Source organism: Rhamphochromis longiceps, linkage group LG17, assembly GCF_057381845.1.
Source record: "Rhamphochromis longiceps isolate RC_006_pf linkage group LG17, R_longiceps_female_GT1.1, whole genome shotgun sequence".
NCBI classification, from domain to species: Eukaryota; Metazoa; Chordata; class Actinopteri; order Cichliformes; family Cichlidae; genus Rhamphochromis; species Rhamphochromis longiceps.
Genome location: NC_140573.1, coordinates 7,603,354 through 7,617,676, shown reverse-complemented (window position 1 = coordinate 7,617,676; position 14,323 = coordinate 7,603,354). Strand labels below are relative to the sequence as shown.

Sequence of the window (14,323 nt, the reverse complement as noted above, 5' to 3'; positions counted from 1 at the left end):
ATGTTAACATAGAAACAGAGGACTGGTTGCTTAGCTATAGAAAATATTATGGTGGAAGAATACAATAAGAACAGCACTAACAGAAAGACCAGCGAGTTGTTTGTTTTTGCTAGGACGAATGGCAAGGTGGAAACTCAGAATTAATAAGCATAAAAGCTTCTAGCTTAGACAACAATGTTAGCAACACATGTGCAAATCAGAGAAGCAGACAAAGTGACTTATAATTAGCATATAAAGTAATTCTAGAGTTGATTATATTATCAGACATTTGAAACTGAAATGGAGTTGGAAGCCCTTTCAGGCAAGATATCTGTTTTAGAGGCCCTGAATGGTGTAGAGATGCGGGCATTAGAAAGAAACCCAAGTAGAGGATGCAGCCATAAGTTTTATTCAGATATATAGTGATTGGCTTATTTTGCATTGCTTTGCAGTTAACTGTAGGTCTGTGTTAGCTCCGGTTGTGTATATTTTTATCAACTCCTTCGTATGTCCATCACCAGTATTCTTTGCTTCTACAGGTCGTTGCTTTTCATCGCCACAAGTTACAAAATGAATTTCATTGACATAAACGGTGTGTGGTTACCACATTACTGCTAGTATCCTCCCCTGTGTCAGCGCAGTAAGACCCATGATGTCATTAGCCTGTGATAATCTGGCTGCTTGTATCAGCTTTGAGGATATTCTCAAATCCCACACGGGTCATTCTTACAACTGATTTTTTTTATATTATGAAATTAACAATGATCTGAAATCTAAAACAGTTCCCCTAACAGAATTGACATAAATCACCTCATATTTTAGATCTATTATTGCAGAACATGGTGCTCTATAATAGAGTGACAAATAACACCAGCTCTCCCTTTTTTCTCAATAACTGCATTTGTGAAGCATTTGCTTAAAAGTAGAGACGATTTTATTAAGACATTTGTAGACAAAGAAAAAAAAGTAGCCGAGCTGTACTGACGTGTATGCCATTAACAGCTACTTAACTTCTCCCATCCCTCTGATTTTCTCCCTGTCACACTTGCTCATCGCCCACCAGGTTCCGCTCACGGAGGCGGTGGAGCCGGTGGATTTTGAGGAGTACCTTATCACTCACCCTCCCATCGTTGAGTCAGGTCCCCTGAGAGATCTGATTGAGTTTCCCCCAGATGACATTGAGGTCATCTACACACCCAGGGAGTGTCGCACAGTGGTACAAGCTGTCCCTGAAGACGGGTAAGGCTGCCGTGGAAGAAAGATGTGGAGTGTTCTTTGTTGTTTTTTTTCTTTTCTTTTCTTCATTTAATAGCATCTGGAATTTAATGTGTTGATCTCGAGAGACTAGTAATTGTTTGTAATGCAAATAATTTGTGTTAAATGTACAAACAAATGAGCAATAAAAGACTGTAATATATAGTGGAGATTGAATAATTTAGATAAAGTTGAGAGCACATATTTCAAATTAATGTGAAATCGCAGATTTTAATGAGGAATAGTGATCTTGGTTCCATATTTCATTTTCCAAAAACAATTATCATTTACTCAACGGCAATATATTTATATGTCAAGGCACTGTCCTTAAATCATTTGCTACATTTGTATGAGGCTGCGTTATCTTACTATATCTTATTAAATGTAGTAAGATAAGCTTACCTACAGTTTAATAGAGGTGCAAAAATTAAGAATGGAAGTCAAATGCCTGTATATTAGATGTGTATGTAAACTGTTTGGTTACTAAGTTAATGAGCGCCTTGGAATCCTTCAAGCTACAGTGGGGCAAAAAAGTATTTAGTCAGCCACCGATTGTGCAAGTTCCCCCACTTAAAATGATGACAGAGGTCAGTAATTTGCACCAGAGGTACACTTCAACTGTGAGAGACAGAATGTGAAAAAAAAATCCATGAATTCACATGGTAGGATTTGTAAAGAATTTATTCGTAAATTAGGGTGGAAAATAAGTATTTGGTCACCTCAAACAAGGAAAGTCTCTGGCTCTCACAGACCTGTAACGTCTTCTGTAAGAAGCTTTTCTGTCCCCCACTCGTTACCTGTATGAATGGCACCTGTTTGAACTCATCATCTGTATAAAAGACACCTGTCCACAGCCTCAAACAGTCAGACTCCAAACTCCGCCATGGCCAAGACCAAAGAGCTTTCGAAGGACACCAGGAAAAGTATTGTAGACCTGCACCAGACTGGGAAGAGTGAATCTACAATAGGCAAGCAGCTTGGTGTGAAAAAATCAACTGTGGGAGCAATCATCAGAAAATGGAAGACATACAAGACCACTGATAATCTCCCTCGATCTGGGGCTCCACGCAAGATCTCATCCCGTGGGGTCAAAATGATCATGAGAACGGTGAGCAAAGATCCCAGAACCACACGGGGGGACCTGGTGAATGACCTGCAGAGAGCTGGGACCAAAGTAACAAAGGTCACCATCAGTAACACACTACAACGGCAGGGAATCAAATCCCGCAGTGCCAGACGTGTTCCGCTGCTGAAGCCAGTGCATGTCCAGGCCCGTCTGAAGTTTGCCAGAGAGCACATGGATGATACAGCAGAGGATTGGGAGAATGTCATGTGGTCAGATGAAACCAAAGTAGAACTTTTTGGTATAAACTCAACTCGTCGTGTTTGGACGAAGAAGAATACTGAGTTGCATCCCAAGAACACCATACCTACTGTGAAGCATGGGGGTGGAAACATCATGCTATGGGGCTGTTTTTCTGCCAAGGGGACAGGATGACTGATCCGTGTTAAGGACAGAATGAATGGGGCCATGTATCGTGAGATTTTGAGCCAAAACCTCCTTCCATCAGTGAGAACTTTGAAGATGAAACGAGGCTGGGTCTTCCAACATGACAATGATCCAAAACACACCACCCGGGCAACAAAGGAGTGGCTCCGTAAGAAGCATTTGAAAGTCCTGGAGTGGCCTAGCCAGTCTCCAGACCTCAACCCCATAGAAAATCTGTGGCGGGAGTTGAAAGTCCATGTTGCTCGGCGACAGCCCCAAAACATCACTGCTCTCGAGAAGATCTGCATGGAGGAATGGGCCAAAATACCAGCTGCTGTGTGTGCAAACCTGGTAAAGACCTATAGTAAACGTTTGACCTCTGTTATTGCCAACAAAGGTTATGTTACAAAGTATTGAGTTGTATTTTTGTTATTGACCAAATACTTATTTTCCACCCTGATTTACGAATAAATTCTTTACAAATCCTACCATGTGGATTCATGGATATTTTTTTTTCACATTCTGTCTCTCACAGTTGAAGTGTACCTCTGGTGCAAATTACTGACCTCTGTCATCATTTTAGGTGGGGGAACTTGCACAATTGGTGGCTGACTAAATACTTTTTTGCCCCACTGTATGTGGGCTTAATGTCTTTACTTAATGTACTGCTGGCTCTTAGTATTTCAGAAGAGATGGCAGAAGCATTACAAGTGTGCTTCAGCGTGTGATATACCAGAAAGATGTATTTATTTCAACACATTTAATGGTCTGCCATCCATATCAGTAAGCCTGCATTTAGAGTCTGACTCTGCTGTTAAAATAATGTTTGTTTGGTTGATTATGTTTGTCTGGCTGCAGGGACACTGATCCTCATGTTAGAGACTGCGTCAGATCCTACACAGAAGACTGGGCAGTCGTCAATAGAAAGTAAGGCTTCACCATGTGAAAATATTCTTAAAATACACATAATAATCCTGAAATAATATTAGTAAATGAATTAAAGTGTTCTAAGTAATGGCTTGTTCCTTCAGATATCATAAGCTTGGTACTGGCTTTAATCCCAACACTCTGGACAAGCAGAAGGAGCGCCAGAAAGGCCTCCCCAAACAGGTGTTTGAAGCTGATGAGATGCCAGACAGCAGCAGTTACCAGGATGACCAGGTATCCTTTTTTTTTCATTAGGAAAATAATTAACCTGAATGATGTGTGTTAATTTCAGATTGACAATATCAAGATACAGGTTTAAAACAGTCCCACAGTGTATATGCTAGTCTGTCTTTTTTGCATTGGTTGTATTGCAGGATGACTTGAAGCGACGGTCAATGTCTATCGATGACACTCCGAGGGGTAGCTGGGCCTGTAGCATTTTTGACTTGAAGAATTCCCTCCCCGATGCCCTGCTTCCTCACCTCCTTGACCGTGCCCCCAATGAGGAGATTGACCGGCATAACGAAGACCAGCGCAAGGCCAACCGCCACCGTGAACTCTTTGCTCTGCACCCCGCCCTCGATGAGGTACAGTAAGCACCTTTCCATATCCTTAAAACCTTTTCTGCTAGTCTCCATTAAATTTATAGTTTAAACAGTTTTACATAACTGATAAAATTATTGTGCAATTCAGTCTTTTTTTTTTTTAACCCCACACGTTTGTGTGAATGTGTAGGAGGAGCCCGTTGAGCGCCACTGTGTGCCTGAAGTACCTAAAGAACACTTTGGACAGAGGCTACTCGTCAAGTGCTTGTCCTTGAAGTAAGTGGTAGACGGCCTTTTTCAGAAAAGAAAAAAACGCCATGTAGCTCTTTTATTTAACTGCTGCTTTCTGCTGATCCACTCCTTTTTCTCTCCACCTTGAAGGTTTGAGATCGAAATTGAACCCATATTTGCTAGTTTGGCCTTATATGATGTCAAGGAAAAGAAAAAGGTAAGCTGTTATGCTTTACTCAGTGCCTCCTCAGCTCTGAGTTGTTGGGTCACTTCTGCAAACCGTTAAAATCGTTGGGAGGCCAAACGAATTTGATGAGTGGGCTATTAAATTTTATGTTGTGGGCCTGTTATGTTTTTGGGAATGCCGTTAAATCATACTCTGGAACTATGTATATATCTGAACAACCTTATCTAGTGCCGCTTCTTTCTGTTCCCTTTTAGCTAACAAACACTAGAGGGTAGCAGATGCCTTGATAAGTAGATCTCTCATATATAATGCCGCTTCACGGCTCCATAAATTTCTCTGGTGGCTTATTCATCACTGAGATGTTAACATGTTTGCCAGCCTCCACGAGCAAGAAGCCATGCTTTAGTAATAGAGTCATCAGAAATTACAATTAAATAATAATAGTTGTGATGGCGTAGTGCTATGATTACATTTAACAGGTGTTTTGGTCAAATAATAATTATCCGTGTGTCTGTTTCATGTGTCCTTCAGATATCAGAAAACTTTTTCTTTGACCTAAACTCTGAGCAGACAAAAGCGATGCTGCGTCCTCACATTCAGACAGCAGCCATCTCCACGCTGGCTCGCTCTGCCATATTCTCCATTACCTACCCCTCCCAGGATGTCTTCCTAGTCATCAAGGTGAAACAGTCATGCTAGAATTTCATCTCTCTTGTCAACTTTTGTTTTGTAATACGTAAAAGAGTACTAATAGCGGGTTTCCCTGAATGTTAGATATCCATGATTATGCAATGCCATCAGTATAAGGGTACTTGAGGCTTCATGTTTCTCTTACAGAAATGTCTTTGAATAAATTACAAGTAAAACCTTGACTTATTGTCCCTCTTTGATAGCACCAGAATACATTACATCAACCAAAACAAACACTGGACAGTTTTTCATTGCAGTGTTTGACTTAGTATGAAAGATAAAGCTTAATTGAAGAAACCTGCTGTCCTTTCACAATTTGACACCCATCTTCTGACCTGTTTCACTGCACGTGAGTGTAGTTACTGAAGGCTGTGTTTGCTTTGTCAACAGCTGGAAAAAGTACTGCAGCAGGGTGATATTGGAGAGTGCGCAGAGCCCTATATGGTCTTCAAAGAGTCAGACGCTGCCAAGGTACAATGAGAGTGAATTAAATGATGAATACCACGAAAGCTCAGTCTCAGATGTATTTCAGTTATATGTGATGTCATAATAAATGTTTTTATTCATTACTGTTTCTGCAACTGCAAGTACTCATTTAAAAGTACATTCCTTTTCATGGTCATCTCCTAATTTTGTTGCAGTGAATAAAAATTAAAACAAAAAGAATTCTGATTCATTGTTAATGTACCACAAACCCTGTATTTACGTTAACATTTCTATTTTTTTATAGAACAAGGAGAAGCTGGAGAAGCTTCGAGGCCAGTCAGAGCAGTTCTGCCAACGTCTGGGGCGCTACCGAATGCCCTTTGCGTGGACCGCCATCCATCTAATGAACATTGTTAACAGTGCAGGCAGCCTGGAGAGAGATACAGAGCTAGAGATGAGCCTCTCAGGTCTAACCATCTTCTTTTAATGCAAGCTTTCTAACTGTAATTGTAGACGTTGACCATGTATCTCAGAATGATATCAAAAGTTCCAGTGAGTAGGAAAAAAAACATGGCAGTGTTTTTTATGCCCACTTTCCATGTCACACATGGTCTAGTTGAAGAGACCATAACAGACATGGCAGTCGTGCATTAGGTGCATGGACATTTCAGTAAATTGGCGTGCTTTAGAAACAAACAGGGCAACATCATATTGATCCCTGCTGTGTTATTTTTACTGTGACCCTTGGTGTTTGACTACCCTTTGACCTTAGAGGTTATCTTTGATGCTGACTGGTGGCGACAGCCTTCTGTTGCTATGGCAGATTAGAACAATGTCTGCATGTTCAGAGTGGAAAATAAATGTGGGCTTTAAAATGTTGAGTTTGTTTTTGTTGTATCTTTTTAGAGAGGAAAGGCTCATGGTCTGAACGGAGGAACTCGAGCATTATGGGAAGGCGTTCTCTGGAGAGAACCACAAGTGGAGATGAATCATGTAGCCTGACAGGTTTTAGACCTGCAACACTTACCATCACCAACTTCTTTAAACAGGTCCATGTGAATGTGCTTGCTCACACGATAGTAGATTATTAGTATTAGATTACTTTTCCTTCCCTTTGTCATTTTCTCATGGTTTTTTATTCTACATGTTATTTTAGGAGGGAGACAGACTTAGTGATGAAGATTTGTATAAGTTCTTAGCTGATATGAGAAGACCGTCTTCAGTGCTGAGGAGACTCAGACCTATCACAGGTACTTAAAAGTGGAATTTATGCTTTCCTTTGACTGTCCTGATTTGAAATCTGAAAATGATTCTTTGCTCTTTCTTTAACACTCCTTTCCCCTTCCTCTGACTACTCACACACTCACCACAGCCCAGTTGAAGCTGGACATTTCTCCAGCTCCGGAGAACCCCCACTACTGCTTGACCCCTGACCTCCTGCAGGTTAAGCCTTACCCAGACAGCAGGGTGCGTCCCACCAGGGAGATCCTTGAGTTTCCTGCCAGGGACGTCTATGTGCCGAACACCATATACAGGTACAGAAAAAAACATCTGTAGTGAATGAATAATGTCTTAATGGTTGTTTATTTGTCTGTTTGACATCGAGATTACACAAAAAATGAATTTCAAACCAGTTTGTACTTAACTCAACATCTAAATACTACTTCACTCTTTAGCTCACTGGTTAAAAAATGTATTTTATTGATGGATGTGTTTATTGAGACCTGCAGTGTCTACAAGGCTGTGAGTCAACTCGCAGTCAAAAAGTGTGTTTTTATTTTAATATCTTTTCTGATTGTCCTCAATCTTAGCCTCTGACATTTGCCCTTTATTCAGTAATAATTTTAAAGACCAAAACTAACGCTGAAATTAATCAAAAATGAAGTAAAACTTAACATTTAGTCTATCCTAACCCATTGTATTTTTGTATTACTGTGAGAACTATGCTCATTTCTACATTTGAATGTGATGTAGGCAGGTTTGATGTATGGATGGGTGTGTGAATGTGAGGGTGTTCAACATTTGTTTGTATTGTACTATAAAAAATTTCAATAAAAATATATGGAAAAAAAAAACCTTAACATTTTCAAACAATAAAAACTGAAGTGAAACAAGAAATTCCAATCTGGAAACTAATTGAAGCTAAAGTGAATTAAAAACAAAAAAGGGTTATTTAAGGGTTAAAATAAATTAATAATAATTATTAATAATAATAATTAATAATAATTAGAAAATATGAAACAGCGTTGACAGGATTTATATTACTGTGCAGTATAAACTATGTAAGGAGTATTTAAAAAAATTACACCTGCCATTTTTTCTGTTGTGTTCCATCCAGAACATTTTATGTTAGCATACAATGTTGTACTGCTGAAAACTTCAAGGGATTACATGAAGTATGAATTTACTATTGTTACATGAGTCTATATCAGTAAAGATTTTCAGTTTGTTCTTTTTTTTTTCTTTGAGCAGTATATTTTGATAGACCAATATTAGGTGATTACATCCAGACGTTACCAGACAGGTGCTGACAGGGCCTGACTGTCTGCAGATGCAATTGGCCTGTGACTGATAGTTAGCCGAACTGAGTTAAGTGGAGTGGTTTTATTCCTTAGATCTCATTTTCATTAGTAGGTCAACCTTTCAACATGTCCTCTTTACTTATTTAACTCCATTTGGTTCAAGACAAAATCAAACAAAGAAATAGTACCATAGTTTTGTTTTGTTTTTATACAGGTAGATTTATTTTTGGCCTCATAAATATGATTTTAGCACACTAAGCTGCTTCTCACAGTGATGTGTTAGTATGAAAACCTTTACAGTACAGTTGGTTATTTTGTAATAATGAGCAAAAGTCAATATGACTCAATAATGTAGGAAACACACAGAAATTATCATTTTCTAGCGGTACCTGCATAAATCATATCATATCATAGTTTAAATACAGAATAAAAAAAATATAAAAGAATAAGAAAAAGAAAAATCAGTGCGCTGTCTAAAGCTTTCTAGTTTGTAGTGGACTTTTTTCAGAAGCAGGAGATGATCTTTTTACCTTGACTTGCATAACTTGCATGCTTTATGTAGTAATCTGTTGGTATTTGTCCCTTTAGCCACTTTGAACATGTAGTTCTTCCAAACATACTTTAAAATACCTTGTTTTGTTGTTGTCATAAATGTATCCAAGTTCACCTTAATGGTTGTTAAGCAGTGTGGGTTTCAAAATTGTAGTCTATTCTCAGAAACCTCATTTGCTGTTATATCACTGCAATGTATTGCTTTGCAATCAATTCTGAATTAGGTTGCTGATGTGGATCAATATGTCTGTTTTGCAAGCGATGACAAATGTTGCATAATGACAGTTCTACTTACTGTCCTTGTCTGATCAGACACAGTAGGTTAACAACCTGTGTGCCACGGTGCAACAGGTCGGCATTTGCTGACGTCTGACATTTTTTTGTTCTGCTATCTGGTGGTGAGCACTAACCAATGGCCGAATAATGTTAGGGAGGAATCTGCTCAATGATGTGGGTGAATTAAGACTGGACATATGGAAGGCCTGTGTTATGTCACTTCCCCCTCCTGTTGAACTTTTTGGATGTCCGTGTATTGGGAAAAAAGCCAATAGTATTATATAGTGTGTGGACAGGGGGCTCAGTTGGAGATATCAGCAGTTGAAGCTTGTCGAATGGAGATTTTGGTCATCTTGAGTGAGTAGGAAGAGCCTGTGGTTGGCCTCCAGTGAATGCCCTTCCTCCTCATCAAGCGCCCCTTTGGTCTCAGCCACACATGCCTTGCATTAAGGTTGGTTTCACCGCAAGCATTGAGCCACCAGCCACCTGCCAGGGAGTCAAGATAGGAAATTATATCAGCATATATCAGTCTTAGCTATGTGATTTTGTCTTGTTTAGAAAAAAATGTCTTCATCAGAGATAATTATTTATTTTATTACTATGGTGGAGAAACATTCCAAGATACTGTGACTTGGGATTGTACCTGTGGAGCTGCGTGCACAGTTGGAGTTTTGGTTGCTGTCTGTGTTTCTGTCTTTTGTGGCAAATCTCATGCCGGTGCAGTTGGCCATGGTATCAGGCAGGTCACCTGAGAAATGGCTGACACGTAGACTATAGTCCTTGGAGGGACCTTCCAGTGAGAAGCGGTATTCAGCCCAGTGTTTTTCCTCCTTCCAGTCCTCCAAATCAACGCGAAGGATGTAAACACCTTCCTGTGTAATGCTGTGAATCTTTTTTAGGCCCAGCCAGAAGTCCTCTGTGTGACAAATCAAATTTATTTTGTTTATTTGTAGGAAAAACAAATCTCAGAAACTCTGAAGTCTCAGTTCATCTTATAATGGTTTGAAAATTGTAATTAACTTCCAGCAGACTTTGGGTCAACCAGGTATTAAAAGCATGCTGTTAGTAGCATGTGGGTTGTAATCATTAGGCAGGTAGCTGTGAAAGAAGGTTGAAACTCATCTTTTGCAGATGAAGAGCCTTTTTGTTGTAAATGGGTTATGAGTGCTTGTATGAGCATACCAAGTGCTGTAGGGAAGGCTGCCAAACTGGCTGTGTGCTCGGATAATACAGGAAGTCGTTCAGGGCTGATATCTGACAATTATTGTTTCCTGTGACCAAGGCTATAGGGAGCACTTACAAATGCTCCTGCAACCAAGACACTGCTGACACAATAGATTTTCTACTTTAATAGAAAATATTTAGGAACTGTTCTGATCAGTTGATTATGGCTTTTTCTTTATATTGTGTCATCCCCTATTGTTTTCTGCTACTTTCAGTATATATTTTTTTCCTGAATATGCCATGACATTTGTGAAAAATGAATGTTTATTACGAGTAAAGACTGTCATTTTTTCTGTTAATTCTAAAAATAGAATATTTTATTTAAAAATTTAAACCATAAAGTGTACTCACTTTCTAGATCTCCAAAACCTTTTTCGTACTTTTCCCATGTCTGATCAAAATCCACCGAACCATCAACCCTGCGCTGGATGACTGTTGAACCCCCTTCTGTAAAAGAATAAAGAAATATTTCAGGGAATGTAAAAGTTTTGTCATAAATAATGTGAGTAGGTTATCAACTTTTTTTTCTTTTTTTTTTTTTTTTTTGCTCTTTCCTCAGTCATTGTAGAAATCATAAATGCCAGTGTGTTATCTAAAAAATGTCAGTGCTTGTGAATGCAGAAATGGTATTTGGACGTCTTTGATGAGAACTCAAGATTGCTTACCCACCTGAACTCATTTCACAGAAAACGTTGAACGGCTCTGATTGGTTTGGTTTGATAACGTAGACACCACTATTTGTTTCTCCTTTGTTAAACACGTCAGTGCAGTCCATGGGAAAATCTGAAAAAAATAACAGTGTAGAAAAGCCAAATTAATTCCTTAACTCTACTTTTATTTAAGTAAGTTTGGCATTTAGAAAGATATTTGAGTATATTAAGTAATTACCACTTGTTTCCAGGCCAGTTGAGTTTCCTTTCAGATATTCAAACATATCAAGAGTTTCGTAGTCAGAGTCCATTAGTTTATCAGCTGTATCTTGAAAACTCTCATAGCTGAGCTGCAGGAGATGCAAGTGAGTCACTCATTTTAAATAGTTTTATATATAGTTTAAACAGAATGTGCATTGGTAATGTAACAAATTAGATTCTCAGTGATTTCAGATATTTTCCCTTGAAAGGCAAAATATAATGATTTCTACTACAAGTACCTTTTCCTCCAGGTTTTTAATCTTTATTTTCTGGTAGTCCAGCTGATCATGTTGCTCCTTCACAGCTTTCAGAAGATTGCCAATTGTTTTATCTTGAGCTTCAATCACTTCCTAAAAAATATAATACTTTGAGTCTCATGTGTTGATGTGAAAGTTTTTCAGGAAAAATGTAAAACAAAAATTATCCTCAGTTAACTCAGTTTGTAAAATGCAGTTAAATCTGTTTAGTGGACAAACGCTGCACAAACACAGCTTATCTGCTCCTTATTCAGCGAGCATATCTTGACTGACTTGTGTTGTAAAGTTTTAGCTGCTGAAGCATCTTACCTTGAGAGATGTGATTTCACTAAGCTGATCGGCAGGGACCATGCTCTGCGACAAGCCTTTCAGTCTTTCTTCAAGGTTCCCCACCTTGCTCTGCAGTTGTGTGCGCTCCTGCAGAATGTTGTTGATCTTCGAGTTGATTTCCAGTGACAAATTCTTGATCTCCTCATTGTTGGCCTTCAAATAGCTAGTGGTCTTCTTGAGCTCTTCCTCTTCCTCTTTAATCTCCGATGTGACGACTGAGAGCTGGTAAAAAGAGCGGTCAAAAATATTGAGCTTTTGGAAGATGTCGTTGATCTGTGCCTTGGTCTTGTGGACGAACTCTCGTAAACTCTGGCCTAACTGGAGGAGGCCGTTTGCTAGTAGGCGAACATCGTCCAGCATGGCAAAGCGAGACCTGGGTTCGGGTTGGATCGGTGCTATGGTGGAAGCCTGGGAAGGCAGGGTCGGGTGTTCTTGTCTCCCCGAGGCTTCCAGGGGGGCAGCTACGGTTGAACTGGTTAGCACCAGCAACAGGAAAAATACCTTCATGATGATTTTTCTATTCCAGTCCTAGAACCCTGCTTTAGCTTTACTCGTGTTCTCCTCTACACTCTTCTCTCTGCTGCCTCTGCTGCTAAGCTAGACTTGTTTGCTGCTAAAGCAATACGAGAATGTCGAGCTGCCTCGTGTTATATACTGCCCTCTCAGTAAAGGCGGGGGGATTAGCTGATCATTAATCCCTACTATGTTTTTAGCCATGTACCCCACCTCCTCCCAAATCCCCCTTGACCCCTCCTTCTTCTGAACAAACAAATCACAGCAGTGTGCGAACGACATGTCTACCCCCCCCCCCCCACACACACACACACACACACACACACACGCACTCACACACTCGCATACACACACACTAACCATTTAACCCCAATCCCCTCTCCATACCACACCCTACCCTGCTCTCCAGCACTTTAGCTGATCAGCAGAAAGCCAACAATGACCACTGCTGTTTTGATGGATCGTCAGCCTGATCAATCTCAAACCTTATAACCCTGCACTCACTGGGCTCTGATTGATAATGCTGTGTGTAATTAATGCTCCTGGGTTTGATTTAGCATCCTGCTGAATCAGCCTCACACCAGACACACACACACTCTCTCTCTCGCTCTCTTGCTCTTCTTTCTCTTTTTGTCTGGAGATGGGATTGAGTCTGTCATCTGTGCCAGGTTTGAGCTCCTGGGTATGAATGATTTCAGAGAGTTTGGATATTATGCACTCATCATCACAGTTTTATTGCTCACTCATTTTGTCCCTTCAGATATGTCATGGCCTGTTTTTGTGTGTGGGATATACTGAGTTTTCTGATTAGCTTGCAGCTTTTAACGAATCATCCCTGTGCACTAGGATCACTCGTAAAAAACAAAAACAAAAAACAGTTTTATAGGCTTGCAGTGGAAGTAAAATATGCTGACCTTCAACTGTGGTGGATGGTGGAACTAATCAGTAAAAATGTTTTGGTGTAATATTTAACTGGAATATAAATGTTGTAATTTTGTCATAGTAACACATTGCTGCATTTAAAAAAATAAAGCAAATAGTTAAACGCTTGAAATTGTCCATAAAAACAAGTTTTTAGTTTTGTTTCTTTATTTTCTTAATTAGCGTTAGCTTAAACTGTTAAATTTACAGTTACTATGCATTAAAATACCACACAGTCGTTATAATAAGCTTGCTAGTAATTTGTGGTTTTAAGGATTTAGTAGCTCAGGTTGGAGTGATTCCTGGTCTTTTATATGAAAAGGGGAGGAAACAAACTTGGTAAGGAAAAGAAGGACTGAGTAAATGGGCCAGAAATTTACTTTATTGGCATAAAGTTCCTAACAATATTTAGCTCTCTAGACTCCATTCCAGTACAGTGATTATTGTTTTGACTAACTTGAAGATACTTGAGAGTTAACATGTAACCTCTCATGCTGGAGTTCATCATTTAACTGCAGACGGCACATCCTCGAATTTTTGTGTTGATAGTCAGCGGACTTATACCCAGACAGGCATCCATAAAGTTGTTTCACTTCTTTCTCGTACTGCATCTATTTGATAACTTGTTGGAATGTCCAAAGACGCCTATTACTGTGACTCAGGCAGATCTCAAACATGCTAGCTTAATGTTTTGATGTCAGAGACATCTGATTTCAAATTCTCACTCAAGGGATGTAGAAACATATTTTCATGTCCTTGAATATCTCACTATATGTTGGCTGGTGGGTAGGACACCACTCTTCTGTACTGGTTAATTAGCAGGTTGGGGTATTTGTGACTAAGTGGAAATTGTCTCCATGTAATGCATTTAAAGAAATGCACTTTTTAATGTTAAAACATAGATTTTTGTTAGCTTAAAAATAAATTTAAAATGGGTCTAAAAAAGTAACTCTGAATTCTTACCTTAACAAGTCTAGAACAATTATTTCACTGCATTATTGTACTACATTATCAGTCTTGAAGAATATATGAAAAATCCTTCAGAACATTGTGTGACAAAGGTAATGTTTTGGACTTGTGGAGTGTAAT

General features: G+C 39.3%; 2 protein-coding genes across 19 annotated transcripts in view; one reads left to right on the top strand and one right to left on the bottom strand.

The window, feature by feature from the left end:
• dock7 (dedicator of cytokinesis 7) overlaps nucleotides 1–14,323 on the top strand; it is a 52,939-nt gene that overhangs the window by 10,014 nt on the left and 28,602 nt on the right. For all 17 annotated transcript variants that reach the window (XM_085386555.1, XM_085386554.1, XM_085386552.1 and 14 more), the window contains exons 3-14: nucleotides 1,043–1,218; nucleotides 3,581–3,649; nucleotides 3,754–3,883; nucleotides 4,024–4,236; nucleotides 4,385–4,470; nucleotides 4,576–4,642; nucleotides 5,144–5,293; nucleotides 5,693–5,773; nucleotides 6,033–6,195; nucleotides 6,635–6,777; nucleotides 6,885–6,978; nucleotides 7,101–7,263. In XM_085386555.1, the coding sequence (XP_085242681.1) occupies nucleotides 1,043–1,218; nucleotides 3,581–3,649; nucleotides 3,754–3,883; nucleotides 4,024–4,236; nucleotides 4,385–4,470; nucleotides 4,576–4,642; nucleotides 5,144–5,293; nucleotides 5,693–5,773; nucleotides 6,033–6,195; nucleotides 6,635–6,777; nucleotides 6,885–6,978; nucleotides 7,101–7,263 (1,535 nt within the window). The remainder of the gene's footprint in view (nucleotides 1–1,042; nucleotides 1,219–3,580; nucleotides 3,650–3,753; nucleotides 3,884–4,023; nucleotides 4,237–4,384; nucleotides 4,471–4,575; nucleotides 4,643–5,143; nucleotides 5,294–5,692; nucleotides 5,774–6,032; nucleotides 6,196–6,634; nucleotides 6,778–6,884; nucleotides 6,979–7,100; nucleotides 7,264–14,323) is intronic.
• On the bottom strand, nucleotides 8,061–12,432 carry angptl3 (angiopoietin-like 3). 2 transcript variants are annotated; one of them, XM_085386558.1, is made up of 7 exons: nucleotides 11,780–12,432; nucleotides 11,453–11,563; nucleotides 11,191–11,302; nucleotides 10,972–11,085; nucleotides 10,654–10,746; nucleotides 9,722–9,994; nucleotides 8,061–9,564 (listed from the first exon to the last, which is right to left on the bottom strand). In XM_085386558.1, the coding sequence occupies exons 1-7, from the start codon at nucleotides 12,305–12,307 to the stop codon at nucleotides 9,380–9,382; spliced, it is 1,416 nt and encodes a 471-aa protein (XP_085242684.1). In that variant the 5' UTR covers nucleotides 12,308–12,432; the 3' UTR covers nucleotides 8,061–9,379. The 2 variants fall into 2 exon arrangements, with proteins under 2 accessions (XP_085242684.1, XP_085242685.1); XM_085386559.1 differs by having other exon boundaries at nucleotides 8,065–9,564; nucleotides 10,654–10,749; nucleotides 11,780–12,326.

Excerpts from the sequence above, each read along its gene's own strand:
- angptl3 (XM_085386559.1), bottom strand. The coding sequence starts at position 12,307 with ATGAAGGTATTTTTCCTGTTGCTGGTGCTAACCAGTTCAACCGTAGCT. Across the intron at positions 11,564-11,779 it reads GTGAAATCACATCTCTCAAG|GAAGTGATTGAAGCTCAAGA; the intron begins GTAAGATGCTTC and ends TATATTTTTTAG. Across the intron at positions 10,750-10,971 it reads TTTCTGTGAAATGAGTTCAG|AAGGGGGTTCAACAGTCATC; the intron begins GTGGGTAAGCAA and ends ATTCTTTTACAG.